Here is a 15,976-nt window from a genome sequence, read left to right as displayed (position 1 = left end):
CACAGCACACTCACACACACACGTCTTCACATCCAGTGCGAGGACTGGAATTGGGAACCGCTGATGTAGCTTATTGTAGTAATGTTGTCACTGGTATTTTGGTCTGTGAGCGTATGTGCGTTCAGGGGGCGTGGCTTTGGACTGCGATTGCAGGGAGGGTGGGACGTTTGCTTTCAGTGCTATCAGGCTAAAGTTAGCATTTTCCAAGATCTCCTACTGCACCTTTAAAGACATAAGCCAGGTTAATAAGAGAGAGAATAAGAAAATAAGACTAAAACTAACTTATTCTTGGTAAAATCACTGCGATGCATGGCTTTGAATGGCTTAATGCTTTAATAACATGACAGCAACAGCAGCTTGATAACGAAAAAAAAAAAAAAAAATTATTTCATGAAATTAATTGATCAATTCATTTATTTAAAAAAATTATATATATTTTTTTATAAAAATAGTTTTTATATAAAAGGTTCAAATGTGAAATTTTAAACCACTTACAATGCAGTGTTATTTTCAACTAACACAGAAAAATATTTTTTTGTTAATTGAAATAAAGAAGGAACAAAATAAAGTATTAAATGATAAAAAAAACTTAAATGAAATTAGACATGTTAAAAATAAATACATAAAAATAACAAAATGAAAAATGATCAAATACATTAAAATAATAAAATAAAGATGAATAGAAATACACACACACAGACACTTATACAGATAAAACTGGCAAAAACCATTACAAAATTACTGAAACTTTAACTAAAATTAAAATATATAACAGTGCTTATACTGTATGTGCCATTATTACACCTTAAGATAAACTCTAGAATAATGTAGATTTAAAGCTATTGCATTCTAGCACAAAAAATATTTGAATATTTCAGTTAGCAATTAGCATACTCATTTTTTGTACACTATACAGTTGTCTCATAGGATATCAGCACACTTCACAAACACATGCTAGCTTCCAGTAACGGTTCCTTGAGTTCCTGTCCTCTAGATAGACGCGGTTGGCATGGACTGTGTTTTGTGTCTATTAATTGAATTCTCATGGGGGCAGGTGAGAGAATGAAAGCTTGTTTCTGGAGCAGAAGTGGGCTAGATCCCAGGATGGGCCTGTGACGTGACACCAGCCTGGACTGTGCCTGTGGTAAAAATACCGGCCCCTGGCTGGCTGGCACCGGTCTCTTATCTGTTCATTTAAACATTATGGCTATTTTTAACTTCATGAGTGGGTTTGTGAAGAGCTCTCAACTCGTATACTGACAGGTACTAAATTTAAATGCACACTCGCACAGCGCAAAAAGCCATTCATATTCAGTGAGTCACTGACACTTTGGTCAGTTTAGCTGTTATGAGATGATATTTATGACTTTGCTGATGACTAGTCTGTGTTTTGGCTGGAAGTATCAGAAAAAGCTGAAACTGACACCTACACTCTAAAAAATGCTGGGTTGTTTCAACCCAATGTTGGGTCAAATATGGACTAACCCAACCGTTGGGTTAAATTTTGGTTACATTTTTAAATTAACTTTTTAACCCAACAGTTGGGTTAGTCCATATTTGACCCAACATTGGGTTGAAACAACCCAGCATTTTTTAGAGTGTAGTTTGAATTCATCTGTACTCTTTCATTCGATTGAGAGCATCTCAGTTTATGGCCTGTACATTAAGACGTCACTCAGTTTTAAAATATTGACCATGATGGTCACATTAGCAGTGATAGATGTGAAAGCCAATGCGCTGTTCTGTAGGTGTGGGGCTGCAGTTCCCAGCATGCAACACAGCTCAAATCGGTAATGAGAATTAATGTTTTACCGTTTACTGTTATATTATTGCACCAATGTTGTTATGTTTGTTGTCCCTTTGAGTTATGCAGTGTCAATTTTGAGTGCAATTTCACATGTAAATCATTGTGGTTTGCACTCCAAATTAATAGTGGTTATTCGAATTCATTTCATCGAGTGGGTTCTTTTGGATGGATTGCTTCAGTGAATGCATTCAAAAAATAGCTCGTCAGTTTAAATTAGTTTGAAATTCTTTTGCTATATTCATAACAAAATACTAGCATACTCCACAGTATATATTAAATGGCTGCCAATAAAAAGGGGAAAATGCATTTAAATATTAAAATGAATCAGAAGAAATTTATTTTATATATAGAAAATGTTACAATTATTTAAGTTTTTTTTTGCATGGTGATATTATAAAAAAATATAATAAAATAAAAATATTTTATTAAGCATATTCCTTTTCTCAGTGTATCATTAATCTAATAAAAAAAATGCTGTACTACTGTAATAAAATAATCCTGAATGATTTTTAATTTAATGTTTTTAAAATGTATTTTAAATATGCATAATTACATTAATCTTAGTAAATACTATCCTGAATTTCATATAATATTTTGACAATATTCCAATAAAATTCCAAATGACAGTTTTTGCTCCTGAGTGTGTTTGTGCCATATACTGTGGTTTTAAAATGCCATGAAAATCTGTTTTGTTGTTTTAAATGGCTTAATTACACATTTCTCTTTTCCTTTCATAGATAGTGTTTTAACAGTTTTAACAGTCAACGTCTGTATCATGGGGAGCCTGCTGTTAACTGTTTCAGACTGTTTGTCTAAATATCATCTGTTTGTGTGTTTCAGCATTGGGATGTGTTTAAAGTGATCACAGAAGTGTTCATCCTGGTACCTGCTCTGGTCGGGCTCAAAGGAAACCTGGAGATGACTCTAGCATCTCGTCTCTCTACTGCTGTATGTAAAAATACTTATCCATCTGGACAATATATTCATTACTGTATGTACAGTTTATATTACTTATAATCTATCTCAAGCTGTATAGTGTTTAATAGCCTTGAGATGATCAAGCGTGTCTCGTGATTAAATTAAAATGCTTCACTGCGGTTTTGTTTCCCGTCTTGCTTAGGCTAACACCGGACAGATGGACGACCCCAAACAGCAGTGGCTGATGATGACCTGTAATCTTGCTCTCATTCAGGTGGCTGAATCAGAAACACACAGATGTTTTATATTATTTATATTATTGATATTTTACCTAATCCACCGGAAACCGGCTTTAGTTCCCGTCAGAGATAAATTAGACAATACAAACATGAATTAACTGAACAAACATTCATTAAATGTTAAATAAATATAAAAGAATATGAACAATTACTCTATGAGACTTCATTCTGCAAGAGTCCTCGGTCTTGAATACCAATGAGTACTCATTATGAAAATAGATTTTTAATCAGTTTAATTATAAATGAAGGCATATGATCTTAGGCTCTGATGAGCAGCTGTGATTGTGGAGCTGCTCTGCTGTCTTCCTCAGGTTCAGGCCACTGTGGTGGGCTTCCTGGCAGCTCTTGCGGCCGTAGGTCTTGGTGCTCTGTCCAGAGGGGGTGTAGAGCTGGACCAGGCGGCTGTCCTGTGTGCTAGCAGTGTTACCACCGCATTTGTGGCAGCTCTGTCCTTAGGTACACTACTCCTTATTACTTCAAAATAACATGAAATCAAAATGTGCTTTCTTAATAAATATCACTGGTCTTATTGTTTATGATTCACTAGTTTATGTTATGTAACATAAATATCATTTTCTCATTAGCTAGAAATATTTAGATATTTATATGCTTCTAAAATGATTTTAGTAACAAGCAACCAAGACTGCATAGATGGAAAAAAAAATACATATCATAAATAAAATTTAAAAAAAAACTTTTCACAATCCACAATACAGATAAAATCAAGTTCCAATATTTCTTTCTGCTCGGTATATACAAAAATAAGTTTAAAAGTAAAAAAAATATTTTTATTTTGTTTATTTTTTTTGAAGCAAGAATTTATTAAATTGATCAAAGGTGACATTAAAGACATTTACAACATTTACATTGATACAAAAATGTGTGTTCTTTCTATTCAACAAAGAATCCTGAAATAATGCATCACAGTTTCCACATATTAAAAAAATAGGAACACTGAAAACACAGTCTAGGTGTTGTTTGTTATTTAAAAATATTTTATGCCTTACTCAGAAATGTATTATACACAGTGTTGCATTGCACATCCTGTACAAGCTACAATGCCATTCCAGTACATATAAACAACATGAATTCCCATCACATTTCCATTAAAACTGTCCAACAAAAAATACATTTTCTTCCAGTCTTCTGTGTCACATGATCCTTTAGAAATCTTTCTAATAGGCTGATTCATGCTGCTTAATAAAAGCATTTGCATTCCAAAAAGTAGGACCTTTCTGGATAATGCAACACAATCTTTTAGTCTTTTTCTTTGAATCTTACATTTGTTTGAATATTACAATCTAACATTATCCTGTCAGTTACTGAGTCTGCTGCTTTCATCCGCATCCAGGTCTGGTGATGATTGGTGTGATCATTGGCTCCAGGAAGGTGGGCATCAACCCTGATAATGTGGCCACACCGATAGCAGCCAGTCTGGGAGATCTCATCACTCTTTCTCTGTTGGCTGGAGTCAGCAGCACACTGTTCCAGTACAGAGGTGTGGGGCCTTTTAGTTATTCATATATTAATAACTTCTAGTTTAAAACCTAAAACCTGTACATTACATATTGTTAAAAAAGGCTGATATTTATTAACAGCCTTAATTACTGACAATCACTAGATTAAAGCAGTGTTTAAAAAAACTTTTAGAAATTATTGTGCAATTTAAATTTTCATAACTTATTCAACTTGCTTTTATATATATTAAGTGATTATTAAATAATTAAGTTATAATGTATAATAAAGTATTATTCTTTTTTATTTATATTAATTAAATTAAATATATATTCAAATATTAACTATACAAAATTAAATAAAATTATATTACAATTAAATCAATTAAAAATAAATAACTTTTTATTTTAGAGCCTCTAAATATTCCTTACCTAATGAGCATGAACTGTTTAAAATGTACCAGAAGAGGGCAGTAGAAATTCACCAAAATATTACTTTATTACAAAGATGTGCATTTTAAGGTGACATGGTTTCCATGGTTAAAGATGACGTTAAAGAATGGGAATCTTCTTTCTATTTTGTAACATCACATATGTTTTATTCTCTAGAGACCTTAAAATCTGAATTTGCACAAATCATAGCACATTATCTGAAATATGTAACTATTTACTAGGTCTAGCATGTGTCATCGACAATGTTTGTGTGTGTCCAGATGTGTGGTACTTGTCCCCGTTGGTGTGTGTCTTCTTCCTGCTGCTCATTCCTCTCTGGGTGCTCATCGCTAGACGGAGTCCACAGATTAAAGAGGTTCTGAAGTCCGGCTGGCAGCCTGTTATAGTGGCCATGTCCATCAGCAGGTACAAACATGACACAGACACAGTCTTCTATGAGTTAGAGTAACATTAAAATGGTTATATAATCATTAATAACAAATTAATTGTGCCTGTAATAGAGGACGCAGGGTTCCCACAGACAATATGGACCCCCTGGACCACAAAACCAGTCATAAGGGTCAATTTCTCCAAATTGAGATTTATACATCATCTGAAAGTTGAATAAATACGCTTTCCATTAATGTATGGTTTGTTAGGATAGGACAATATTTGGCCGAGATACAACTATTTGAAAATCTGGAATCTGAGGGAGCAAAAAAATAAAAATACTGAGAAAATCACCTTTAAAGTTGGTCCAAATTAAGTTCTTAGCAATGCATATTACTAATCAAAAAGTTTTTATATATTTACGGTAGGAAATTTACAAAATATCCTAATGGAACATGATCTTTACTTAATATCCTAATGATTTTTGGCATAAAAGAAAAATCGATTTTTTGATACTTTGAAATTTTGACCCATACAATGTTTTTTTGGCTATATACCCCAGCGACTTAAGACTGGTTTTGTGGTCCAGGGTCACATATATAAATATCAAGAAATTTTAAAACTGTTTTTTTTTTTTTAAATCAATCAGTTGATATACATTTTTTTTGTGTAGAAATTGACTCTAAAATGATTAAACATTATTAACTAGAAATTGCTCAGTTTAAAGTGTAGTCACGTATCATAAATAATTGGACAACTACTAAAAATTAGTTGGCCTAAAAGTATGAGAACCCAGTTGATTAGCTGTGGCATAATTTTGACTAAGAGATTTTGACATTTAATTTTCACATAATTTTTGTGCTTGGAGCTCACAGAAAAAAAATAGAGATGGTTCAGTTTACTCATTTTTTGTTTCTCTTCTAAAATATTAAATAATGTAAATCTCTAATATGTGTAATCTACTAGATTACATTACAATATATAGAACTAATTAATGTTGAAAAGATTATTGCTGTTGATATTACTCAAACTAGCATGCTAATATGTCCTATTCCTAGCTAATAGATTCTTTACACAGCTAACTAGTACAACTTTGTAATTCAATAATATAACAACAGAAATATTATATTAAATTCAATAAAATAATCCTTTCAGGGAACCATATAAAATAACTTATGTTTTTAAGTGACCCAATTAAGTAGGTCACTTAAAAGCAACTTAACGGCAACCACATGTGACGACCCCGGGCTGGACTCCGCTTCGTACACAGTGAAAGCCGATCTGCCGATCCACAGCGCGAAGTTGATGCATTTCCTCAGCAACCAGCACAGATCAGCTCCAGGCATGACGAAGCCATATCGTCCTCTTTTGGAAGGCCAAACAAATTAGTTTCGCTAACGAAACACACAGCACCTTCACAACATGGCGGCAGCAACAATACTACAGCGAGAATAAAAGTTACGCCTTCTTTCTTTGCGTGAACATTTGGGCGGCGTTATGCAAATCTTCCCACATCGTGACGTAGACATGTGGGGGCGTGTTAGAACGAGCCATTTTAGGTAGGCGTGGTTGACTCTTAACTTTTATAAAGAGTATCTCTTTGGATTTGAGACTTTAGTCTTTGCAACTTTACAGATCTTCTTTATGCACCAAGAGCTTGTAACACTTCAAAGAGAAAGGAAAAATTGAAATCACATCATATGACCCCTTTAAGTTACATTAGCATTTCCATGTTAGCAATTAGCAATTTTTTTCCTGATTAAGAATTATTAAAAAAAGAAGAAATAATTATAAAAACAAAACAAAAAAGATGTGCATGATTAAATGATGTAAATTCAAAACACTTTATTTTTTTACTATGGCAGAGGGACAAATGAGAGAAATATAATTTGTGGGTTAACTAATCAAAACATTTAAAATTCATGAAACTCTTTCCAATTTAAGTTTCGGAGGCCTTATTCTTGATAAGACTGTGAGCGATCCAAACTTTGAGGGAATGGCGGTCTTCACACCAGTCATAAACGGTGAGTAAATGTCAATGACAAATCACACTTCGAGCAAAGACACCTTTCACATACTCAGATCTTTCACATAACCACACTGAATGCACAGTATGCAGTACAAAGTAACATCAAACCTGAAAAACAAGTTCAGAAACTTAATTTAAGGCCCTTTTCCCTCTTCAACTTCTCATTACAATAAAATGAATCACATCTCTTTCTGCGTTTGGAACTCGATTCGTGGATTCAGGGAGGCGATTGGACAGCGCTGCCAAAATAAAAGTCTCATTCCAAAATCGTCTCAATAAATCAGAGCACTGGCTCTTGGCTCACGACATTTTATAGTACATGAAAGCAGTCAAGTATTTTGATGGGAGTTACTAATAGACTTAAAAACCCCAGCTGAGGCAGAGTTTGTTTGGTTTTACGTAAAATATCACTTTTTTGGTTTGTCAGCTCTAGCAATCTGGTTTCGATTTCCCCTCGCTGGTTCCGTTCCTACCCAGCTGCACATGTACTCTACCCGTCCCGTCCCTCTCTAACGATGACTCAACACTATATTGGCATTAATTACACACTTCCCAATGGGAATAGAGCATGTCGGAGTAGTAAAAGTGGCCTAATCCAGTAGTAGCTGTGATTTCTCAGCCAGACTTCTCTGACGTCTTCTCTAGTTGTTTATCTGGATCTGGCACCCTATTTTTCCAGCTCAATCCTGAGACAAACTGCCCTTAATGAGGAACACAAGACGGCTGTGATTCAGGAAGACTAATTTGATACTTCATTACCTAATTTGATGTGCCCTCCTGCTGTAATATTCCCCATAGAGTGTCTTTTGCCAGTTTTACATCGAGCGAAAACATGGAAAAGCTATTAATTGTGAACAAAGTACTCTGAAAATATGCTTACGATGTATATTTGACAAACGTCAGTGTACACACTCCCCTAGCCGCATGCTGCATTCCAACACACGTTTCATTTGCGACTGAAATGAGGAGAATATGAGAATTGTAATGGTGTAATGATTGGAAAGCTCTCACATTCTTTCCTTTTTGAACTTTTCAGGTGTGGGGGGGAATCTGGTGGCCATCCAGGCCAGTCGGATCTCCACCTACCTTCATTTGTGGAGCATACCTGGAGTCCTGCCCTATAAGATGAGACAGCACTGGCCCAACCCCTGTGCCACATTCTTCTCCTCAGGTGAGGTCACTTTCAAACTATTTGTGCACCTCAGATGAATTCACACCTTCAGATACTTGAGATAAAGTGGGTAATTAGTCGTGTTGGGTAAGTCAAGCTTTGCTATTGCTGAACAAAGCATGAACCCTGATATTTGCACTTCAGCACATTAATCATCTGCACCGTTCGTGCTACATACATGAATGATATCTCAAACCATGCTGTTTTTTGAGGAGGGGTGTGCTGTTCATTTTCTTAAGTGTTAGACTATGATTTCTCAACAAAAATAGTGTAGATTTACATTGAAGGAGAGGCTTGAACCTTATTTAGAGACCACTCGGGGATGGGCTTTTGAAGTAATCTAGTAAAAAAACACATTTTCCTCCTCAGGTGTGAACTCTAAGTCAGCGCGGGTGCTGTTCCTCCTGGTGGTTCCAGGTCATCTGTTGTTTCTTTTTGCCATTAATATGCTCCAAGGAGGCCACACTGCCATCACGCCAGCATTTATCTGCTGCTACTTGGGTGCTGCTCTGCTTCAGGTGAGCCTTATTGCTCAAAGCTTAAGTGTTTCAGTTCTGCGTCACTAGTGCTGGCAAACAGAATTGCAAAAAGAATTACTGAATGACCACAAAAAATGGCATAAATTAGTTTTTGCCCAGTTAAAAGTTTAGATGAACACTGACTATTAGTTGTTTACAGTGATATGAAACAAGCAATGTATATTAATTTTTTCTCTCTTAGATTTTCATCATCTGGCTAAAAAAAGCATGAAAATAGTGCTTTTATTGTTTCAGGTCAAATGTGGAAATTGGTGTGACTATTCAGCCTCCTCCCAACTTCCTAATTGAATGATGTGGCTAAAAATACAATTTATTAGCATTATAAAATAGGGTGTGTTTTTAAATGTGACTAATCCTGAATTGTACTTAAAGTCTTAAAGGGGTGGTTCGCTGTTTTTTTTCTAGGCTTGATTGTGTTTATGGGGTGCAGTGTAACGTGTTAATGCTTCGTTTAAAAAAAAAAAACGCATTATTTTTCACATAATTTACCTTTATTCCACACCGCTCTGTCCCTTCTCTGAGAAACGGGCTGATCTTTTCCTGTTTTTTTGAAGCCCCGCCCTCAGAAATAGGCGATGGGCTCTGATTGGTTAGCTAGCCCAGTGTGTTGTGATTGGCTAAACCGTCTCTAGTGCGCGTCTAATCGTCCCGCCCCTCACCTCGGCGGCATGTGCTCCGGTTGCATTGTAAACAACGGCGTCGTTAATATCACTTATCAGTTTGAGCCCGATTGAGAAGCAGAGGATATTATTGAAGAGGATCGTGCAGAACCTGCGCAAGCACTGCTTTTAATGGGCCTATGTTTTTTGTTTGTTGTTGTCTCATACTTTTAGATGTGCTGTTATTTGTAAATGCTACTGCTTATGTTAGCTTTTAATATACGGTTTTATCCTGATTAAAGCTTTAATACAGTACGGCAACTGCACGCGCGTCCATGTTTAACGCTTATCATAGCTATGTGAAAATAAATGTATAATTGGAACATTTCATTGTTGGAGCTGAGCTGTATGCTCAAACAGCAACATTACGTACTAACTAACATTAAAAAAGTGAAATCGCAATCAACCACCCCTTTAAAGAAATCTCTTGGAAGTAAAATACTAATAAAGGACCCCAAAAGGAAGTAAAGATATTGGTCAGTTTTACTACTATATGTAGAGTAATACAATATGTACAGTAATAGTGTGAAATATTATTCAGTTTTTAACTCTTTTCTATTTTAATATATTGTAAAATGTAATTTATTCCTGTGATGAAAAGTTGAATTTTCAGCATCATTACTTCTGTCTTCAGTCACATGATTCTTCAGAAATCAATTTTATATGCTGATTTGCTGCTTTATGAATATCAGTGTTTATCTGTTTAAAAAAAGTGCTGCTTTTTTGTAGTTTTTTTTGATAAATATAAAGTTCAAAAGAACAGCATATTTGAAAAAAAAAAAATGTATATAAATGTCCTTATATTGTCCCTTTTGATACATTTTGTGCTTCCTTGCTGACCAAAAGTATTATTAAAAGTATTAATTAATAAAAGATTAATATTAATTTCATTTAAAAAGAAAAATCAGTCTGTTTTCATAATATGGGAAATAATTGAATGTTTATTCTTGTTTTTCTTCACAGGTTGGGATCCTAATTTATACAGCAGACCTGATTGTGCGTTTGATGTGGAGGAAAGGTCTGGACCCGGATAACTTCTCCATCCCATACCTGACTGCGCTGGGAGACCTGTTGGGCACGGGTTTCCTGGCCCTGTGTTTCCGTTTGGTCATGTTAGTGGAGGAGCTCGGCTTGTAAACTGCTAGACCTCCATTTTTATGCGCCATGTATAAATTGAATTTGAAGTTTGCAAGATTTAAGACCTTGAAGGATTCTGGGATGTTTGTTTGATGTTTATTATTATTTTTTTTTTAAATATTGTTTTTGAATATATGATTTAGGATTGATTTCAAAGAAAATGGGAAAGTCTCAAAACTTTGAAGGTCATTCCTTTGTTGTTTTAGTAACTACATACAAGGTCATAATTGCTGCTAGATATTTTTACTGGATACTATATCTCATATACAGAGGGTCTACTGTACCTCTCAGTTTGTAATTTTTTTGCACCTGAAATAGTTTTTTTTCAAAATACCACACTTTGGAAAAAGGCAAAATCTTATAATGAATGTAATTGTTTGTTCACTTGAATGAATTGATGGCAATTATATTGTTCATGTGGCAGTTTTATTCAACACATTTGTAATATCGTCACTCTGAATTATAATTAACCTTTATCACATTATTTATCTACAGTTGAGTGTTGTGGTCCCTAAAACAGTAAAAAAAAATAATTCACATTTGTCCAGAAAACAAAGTTTCGTACCAGAGGCAGTGTGCCTTTATAATTAAATGTTAACAAAAAAAAAACGGAAGCACATGAAATAATAATGGTTGGTTGATGTATTCCCTGTTGTCCACTAAAAAAAAATGTAAAAGTTTATTTACCCTTCAAAGCAAGATTCCATACTGTCTAGTGCACAGTTTTGCAGCACATGTATGCCCACAAGCTTTCAAAACAGGTGCAAACTGTTAAGTTACATCACAAATGGCACATACTGTTGCCACACTCTCAACAGCTCAGCTCATACAGTGAAAGGCTTTCCCACACTCACATTTCCCATATGAATCCTCTAACAACACATTCATAATTTGCCATCAGAATAATGACATTACGACAGGACAAAAGCACTGGGACTCCTGCAACTTTCAAATCGAGACATGACATTCCTCTTCAAATGATTAAATATATTGCCCATTGAAATGTATTATAAACCTAGACTTATAGATGACTCCCTTTGTCCTTACAAAAGGCTGTAATATTCCAGCTCAAAATTGAAATAGAGCCTAACTAGCTAGATAGAAAATATTTTCCAAAAAAACATTTCCAAGAGCAATTTGGGAAGGTTCGTTATGCAATGTGGCACACAAGGTACCCACTGGTGCACCAGGACATGTCTGCCTGTCAGCCAGATATTAGTCAGACTCCTTCTTCTGACCCTTTCTCTAAAGATTTCATCATCATTTCAACCATAAAAGCCTATATAAATAGCCTTTTTCGCAGACAAGAAGAAATACCTAAATTATTCAGTGTCATTTCAACCAAGTGCTAATGACCCAAAAGAACAGTCGTGAAAACTAATAAGACATTAAACTGTACTGTCAGGGATTGATTTTCTCTCACTTTAAGAGTTCTAAGGGATAGAAAATCCTCTAAACACATACTGGTACCTCTCTAAAAACCTTTATTGCACTTCAACCCTTATTATAAATTCATAAGACGAGTGTTTCCTCCCAGGATCATGCTGATGTTTGACCTGCAATGACCAGTGAGTAGTTTAGACCTCACCCTGCATCCATAGCTTAACAAGAGCCGCACTGATGAGGGTCTACCTTTTCCCAACCACAGCTATGCACTGTTTACCTAGCCCGTTGCATGCTAAATAAAGAGGTGACTCTGTGAGAACACCATTTCTTTCCAGAGTAGCTAAACCGGCCAAGGTAGACAGCCTTGTCCAGTTTGCGAATGCAGGAGAAGTCTAAATTCTTCCCTTACCCTTGTCTCCTTCCAACATGTTACCAGCTATCTGCTTGAAAAAGTTGACGGTTTGTGACTTGGAAACTACCTTTGTGATTGGGCGTAAGGTTAAGGTCTGAAATCATATCCAGGGAATGTTAAAAAGGAGGCTTTGAGATCAGCTTCAAGGAATCTCTTCGAGATTAACATCAAGGCTTTGCTGGTTCCAGTTCAAAAGCAAAATCCACAATAAATATGCTACGTAAACAATACCATAAATATCCTTTTGGGTGGTGAAGATTAAAGGAGATGAAACATTCATAGCATTTGTCTGTTGATGAAGAATCCCGCTTCACTTATCAACATTCAGAAGGACAAAGGCACATACTTGGAGCTCGGTTGCAAGTTACCAAAGCCAAAGGAATTACAGACAGTATTTTGTGAACTTTCGGGATGGGATGAAACACCCCAGCCAGCACTAATCTGTTCACAATGCTGAATTTTGCCTCAAGGGAGCGAGGGCGACGCCATATCCAAGGCGCATCCTCTACAGGTTCCCTCAGGTAATTCACTCGAATCCAGACACAAGAGCGAAAGTTTAAGCATCAGTGCCCGCAAGACTCACATCCGCGTGTGCAAGTTATGGATCAGTTGAAACTTGCTGAAACCCTCATCTCAACTTCAAGTATGCCGGCACAGAGTAGTTAAAAAGCAAGAAGTCCATTCGGTAAAGGTTGAAGAGTTTCTTCTGGTAAAACGGACTGATGTTGTCGAAGAACTTGGCAGCCATGTCACCCGTGGTCCTGGTGCTTTTGGACGTGGCCGGGAATTTGACCTCTCCTTCGGCACCTGCTAACTTCAGGATGTAGCGCGAATCTTGCGCAAGAGTCTCGTACTTGCCCACCACGTCATAATGGATCAAGCAAGGGTGGCAAAGCGAGTGAACCCTTTCCCAGTGCTCATTGAACGGTTCCTCTCTCTGAGTCTGGGGGTCTACTAAATAATACACAAATTCCTCGAAGGAGACATCGTTGCCTTTTTCCAGTGCTTCAGCCTGGGGGTCCGCACGATGCCTCCGGATGATTTTGGTTCCGTAGCGTTTGTGGAAGGCCGTGTTGTAGCTACGGGTAAACTTGTTGCGATATGCCGAGACAAGTCTTTCGACGGGTTCGCGCACAAAGACGAACTTCAGATATGTGCGTAGGCGCTTGTTGATCTCAGCCGTGGAGTACTCTGAGAGCGAACGCAGGTTGCCTGCTACGTGAGCCTCGTTGGCCGGAATAGCCAGTGGTTCGCGATAGCGCCCATCTCCTGTTAGTACCATCAACACACGTTTCCAGTTTGTACATGCCACTTTGGGGACGTAGCAATACAATAACTTGTGTTTATCGTCCACTATGAGGTGGCGGAGGTCCTCCGGGCCAAGTACGCGTCTTTTGCGGGTGTGGGTGCGACAGGTTTCCTCCAGGAGTTCCCTTCGACCCTGCAGAGTGGCTTGCACTGCAGACTGCTCCAGCTGGAGGACAGGAAGGAATGGTATAAGAGGAAATGGAATGAAAAAAAGTCACATGGGTTCAGAACAGAATTTCATTTTTGGGTGAACTATTGATTTAAAATTGAAGTCTTTTCTTCTGAAACCGAATATAGGATTTCTTAACAGTGCACTCATGGGAACCACAGATTGCACTACATGCGAACACAGGTATTTGCGTGACTTTATGTGATACGACAGTTGCTGTTTGAGGGAAGTTCTTGTGAAACCATGAGGCACATAGCTGTAATGGGAGGGTAACGGTTTTGCCTGGGGGATGAGCCACAGATGGGTTTGATAACGGCAAGAATATAATAGGATTTGATGAGCTGGTAGTGTTTCAACTGGAAGGATTTTATCTAGACGTTCCACTCAGACCTTTAAAGGGATAGTTCACCAAAAAATGAAAAGTCTGCCATCATTCACATCATGTCATTCTAAACTCATACAACTTACTTTTGTCCGTAAACCACAAGAGCATCCTGGCTGTTTGCTTCCATTACACAGTGAAAAGATTCTGTAAATCTCCAAGACTATTGTATGGCTTTTAAATAATTTGAATATGGTGCACAAGTTAATGCGGATTACTCTTAATATACTGTTTGCCAATTTTGACAGACCCTTTTACTTTTATTATATGAAAAGAGTAGCCAGGATTATTCTCTTTTCAACAGAAGAAAGTCAGTCATACAAATTTGGAAAAACATGAGCAGTCTAAAACATACTAAGTTAAGTTAAGTACTACCCTGGCACAGTTGTGATGCATATAATTTCGTTTTGTCAGATGGTTTGCATGTGTCTTTATGAGATGATGATTGTGTAAAAATAAGGTGTTGGGGGTGAATGAATTAAGCCACTTCAGGAATGTGAGGTTGTTATTTTAGTAACCCCCCCATTTCATTGCTGAAATACATACCTGGTCATTTTCTTGTAGTGTCTGCAAAGGACTTCTTCCCGATTTAACTGAGAAACTGTTCCAGCCCGAAATCTGTTCAGAAGCTACAAGCACACAACAAATGCAAAAGATGAGAAATGGCAACAGAAAGATAATGGATCTAAAAGCAAAACATTTAGACATCCATTAAACATTTGTTACTTAAACATTGGTAAACATTGGTTAATTTTATTGCTATTACATATGGTCATTGTAAATTCAAGCCTCTAACCCCTAAGCTTTAAACTTCGGTGTGCATCTCGCATTGAGAGCTGTACGAGTAATTTATGCTAAACATCTTTTTTAACCATACATTGAGTGCATTAGCTTTATATTAAAGGAACTTATATTGATCAGAATATCATAGAGACTCAAAGGTGGGGTCTTTTGATGTGGGCTAAAGAAACCACCCAGAACACCCTAGAAACCACATAGCAACATGCTAAAATCCACTCTGAACTCCCTAGCGACCACATAGTACTGCCTTGGCAACCACTCACAACATCCCAGCATTGTGACAGCAAGTTCTGCATGTTCAAGCACCACTCGAATTTTCCTCCGAAAGAGCTTCTTTGGGGTTAAGAGACTCATGACCTTGTGTGGAGAGGACAGAGATCAAAGCGCTTTGTCTGAATGATCACGTTATGGAGCTATAAAAGATTAGAGCTGTTAATTCTCAGCATATGGGGTCCAGCGGTGTTCAGGCTGGTCCACAATTACTGCCTTCTCTGACTCCTGCACCTAGCTGATTGGCCATAAAATTCCTCCTTCACATTTGCATTCTCTATAGGAACAGTCTGTTCTCTTCAGTCCAAACCACTTCCCCCATTACTCCCCTTCTCACCCACTCTCTCTCTCTCTCACACACACACACACACACACACACACACACACGCACACACACACTCTCTCTCTCACAC

General features: G+C 36.9%; 2 protein-coding genes across 6 annotated transcripts in view; one reads left to right on the top strand and one right to left on the bottom strand.

Moving 5' to 3' along the window:
- Window positions 1–11,365, top strand: part of LOC107664193 (solute carrier family 41 member 1-like) — a 53,588-nt gene extending 42,223 nt beyond the window's left edge. For all 5 annotated transcript variants that reach the window (XM_016454683.1, XM_016454682.1, XM_016454680.1 and 2 more), the window contains 9 exons: window positions 2,648–2,755; window positions 2,928–2,999; window positions 3,336–3,480; window positions 4,376–4,522; window positions 5,192–5,336; window positions 7,245–7,324; window positions 8,366–8,500; window positions 8,870–9,018; window positions 10,662–11,365. In XM_016454683.1, the coding sequence (XP_016310169.1) occupies window positions 2,648–2,755; window positions 2,928–2,999; window positions 3,336–3,480; window positions 4,376–4,522; window positions 5,192–5,336; window positions 7,245–7,324; window positions 8,366–8,500; window positions 8,870–9,018; window positions 10,662–10,835 (1,155 nt within the window). In that variant the 3' untranslated portion in view covers window positions 10,836–11,365. The remainder of the gene's footprint in view (window positions 1–2,647; window positions 2,756–2,927; window positions 3,000–3,335; window positions 3,481–4,375; window positions 4,523–5,191; window positions 5,337–7,244; window positions 7,325–8,365; window positions 8,501–8,869; window positions 9,019–10,661) is intronic.
- Window positions 11,366–11,449: 84 nt separating this feature from the next.
- Window positions 11,450–15,976, bottom strand: part of LOC107664194 (carbohydrate sulfotransferase 11-like) — a 17,619-nt gene continuing 13,092 nt past the window's right edge. The window contains exons 2-3 of the mRNA XM_016454685.1: window positions 15,039–15,121; window positions 11,450–14,107 (exon numbers count right to left, since the gene is read on the bottom strand). Of these exons, the coding sequence (XP_016310171.1) occupies window positions 13,262–14,107; window positions 15,039–15,121 (929 nt within the window). The 3' untranslated portion in view covers window positions 11,450–13,261. The remainder of the gene's footprint in view (window positions 14,108–15,038; window positions 15,122–15,976) is intronic.

Source organism: Sinocyclocheilus anshuiensis, unplaced genomic scaffold, assembly GCF_001515605.1.
Source record: "Sinocyclocheilus anshuiensis isolate Anshui unplaced genomic scaffold, SAMN03320099.WGS_v1.1 scaffold67, whole genome shotgun sequence".
In the NCBI taxonomy this organism is placed as follows: Eukaryota; Metazoa; Chordata; class Actinopteri; order Cypriniformes; family Cyprinidae; genus Sinocyclocheilus; species Sinocyclocheilus anshuiensis.
Note: the sequence above shows the minus strand (reverse complement) of the source record. Positions and strands in the feature narration are given on the sequence as shown.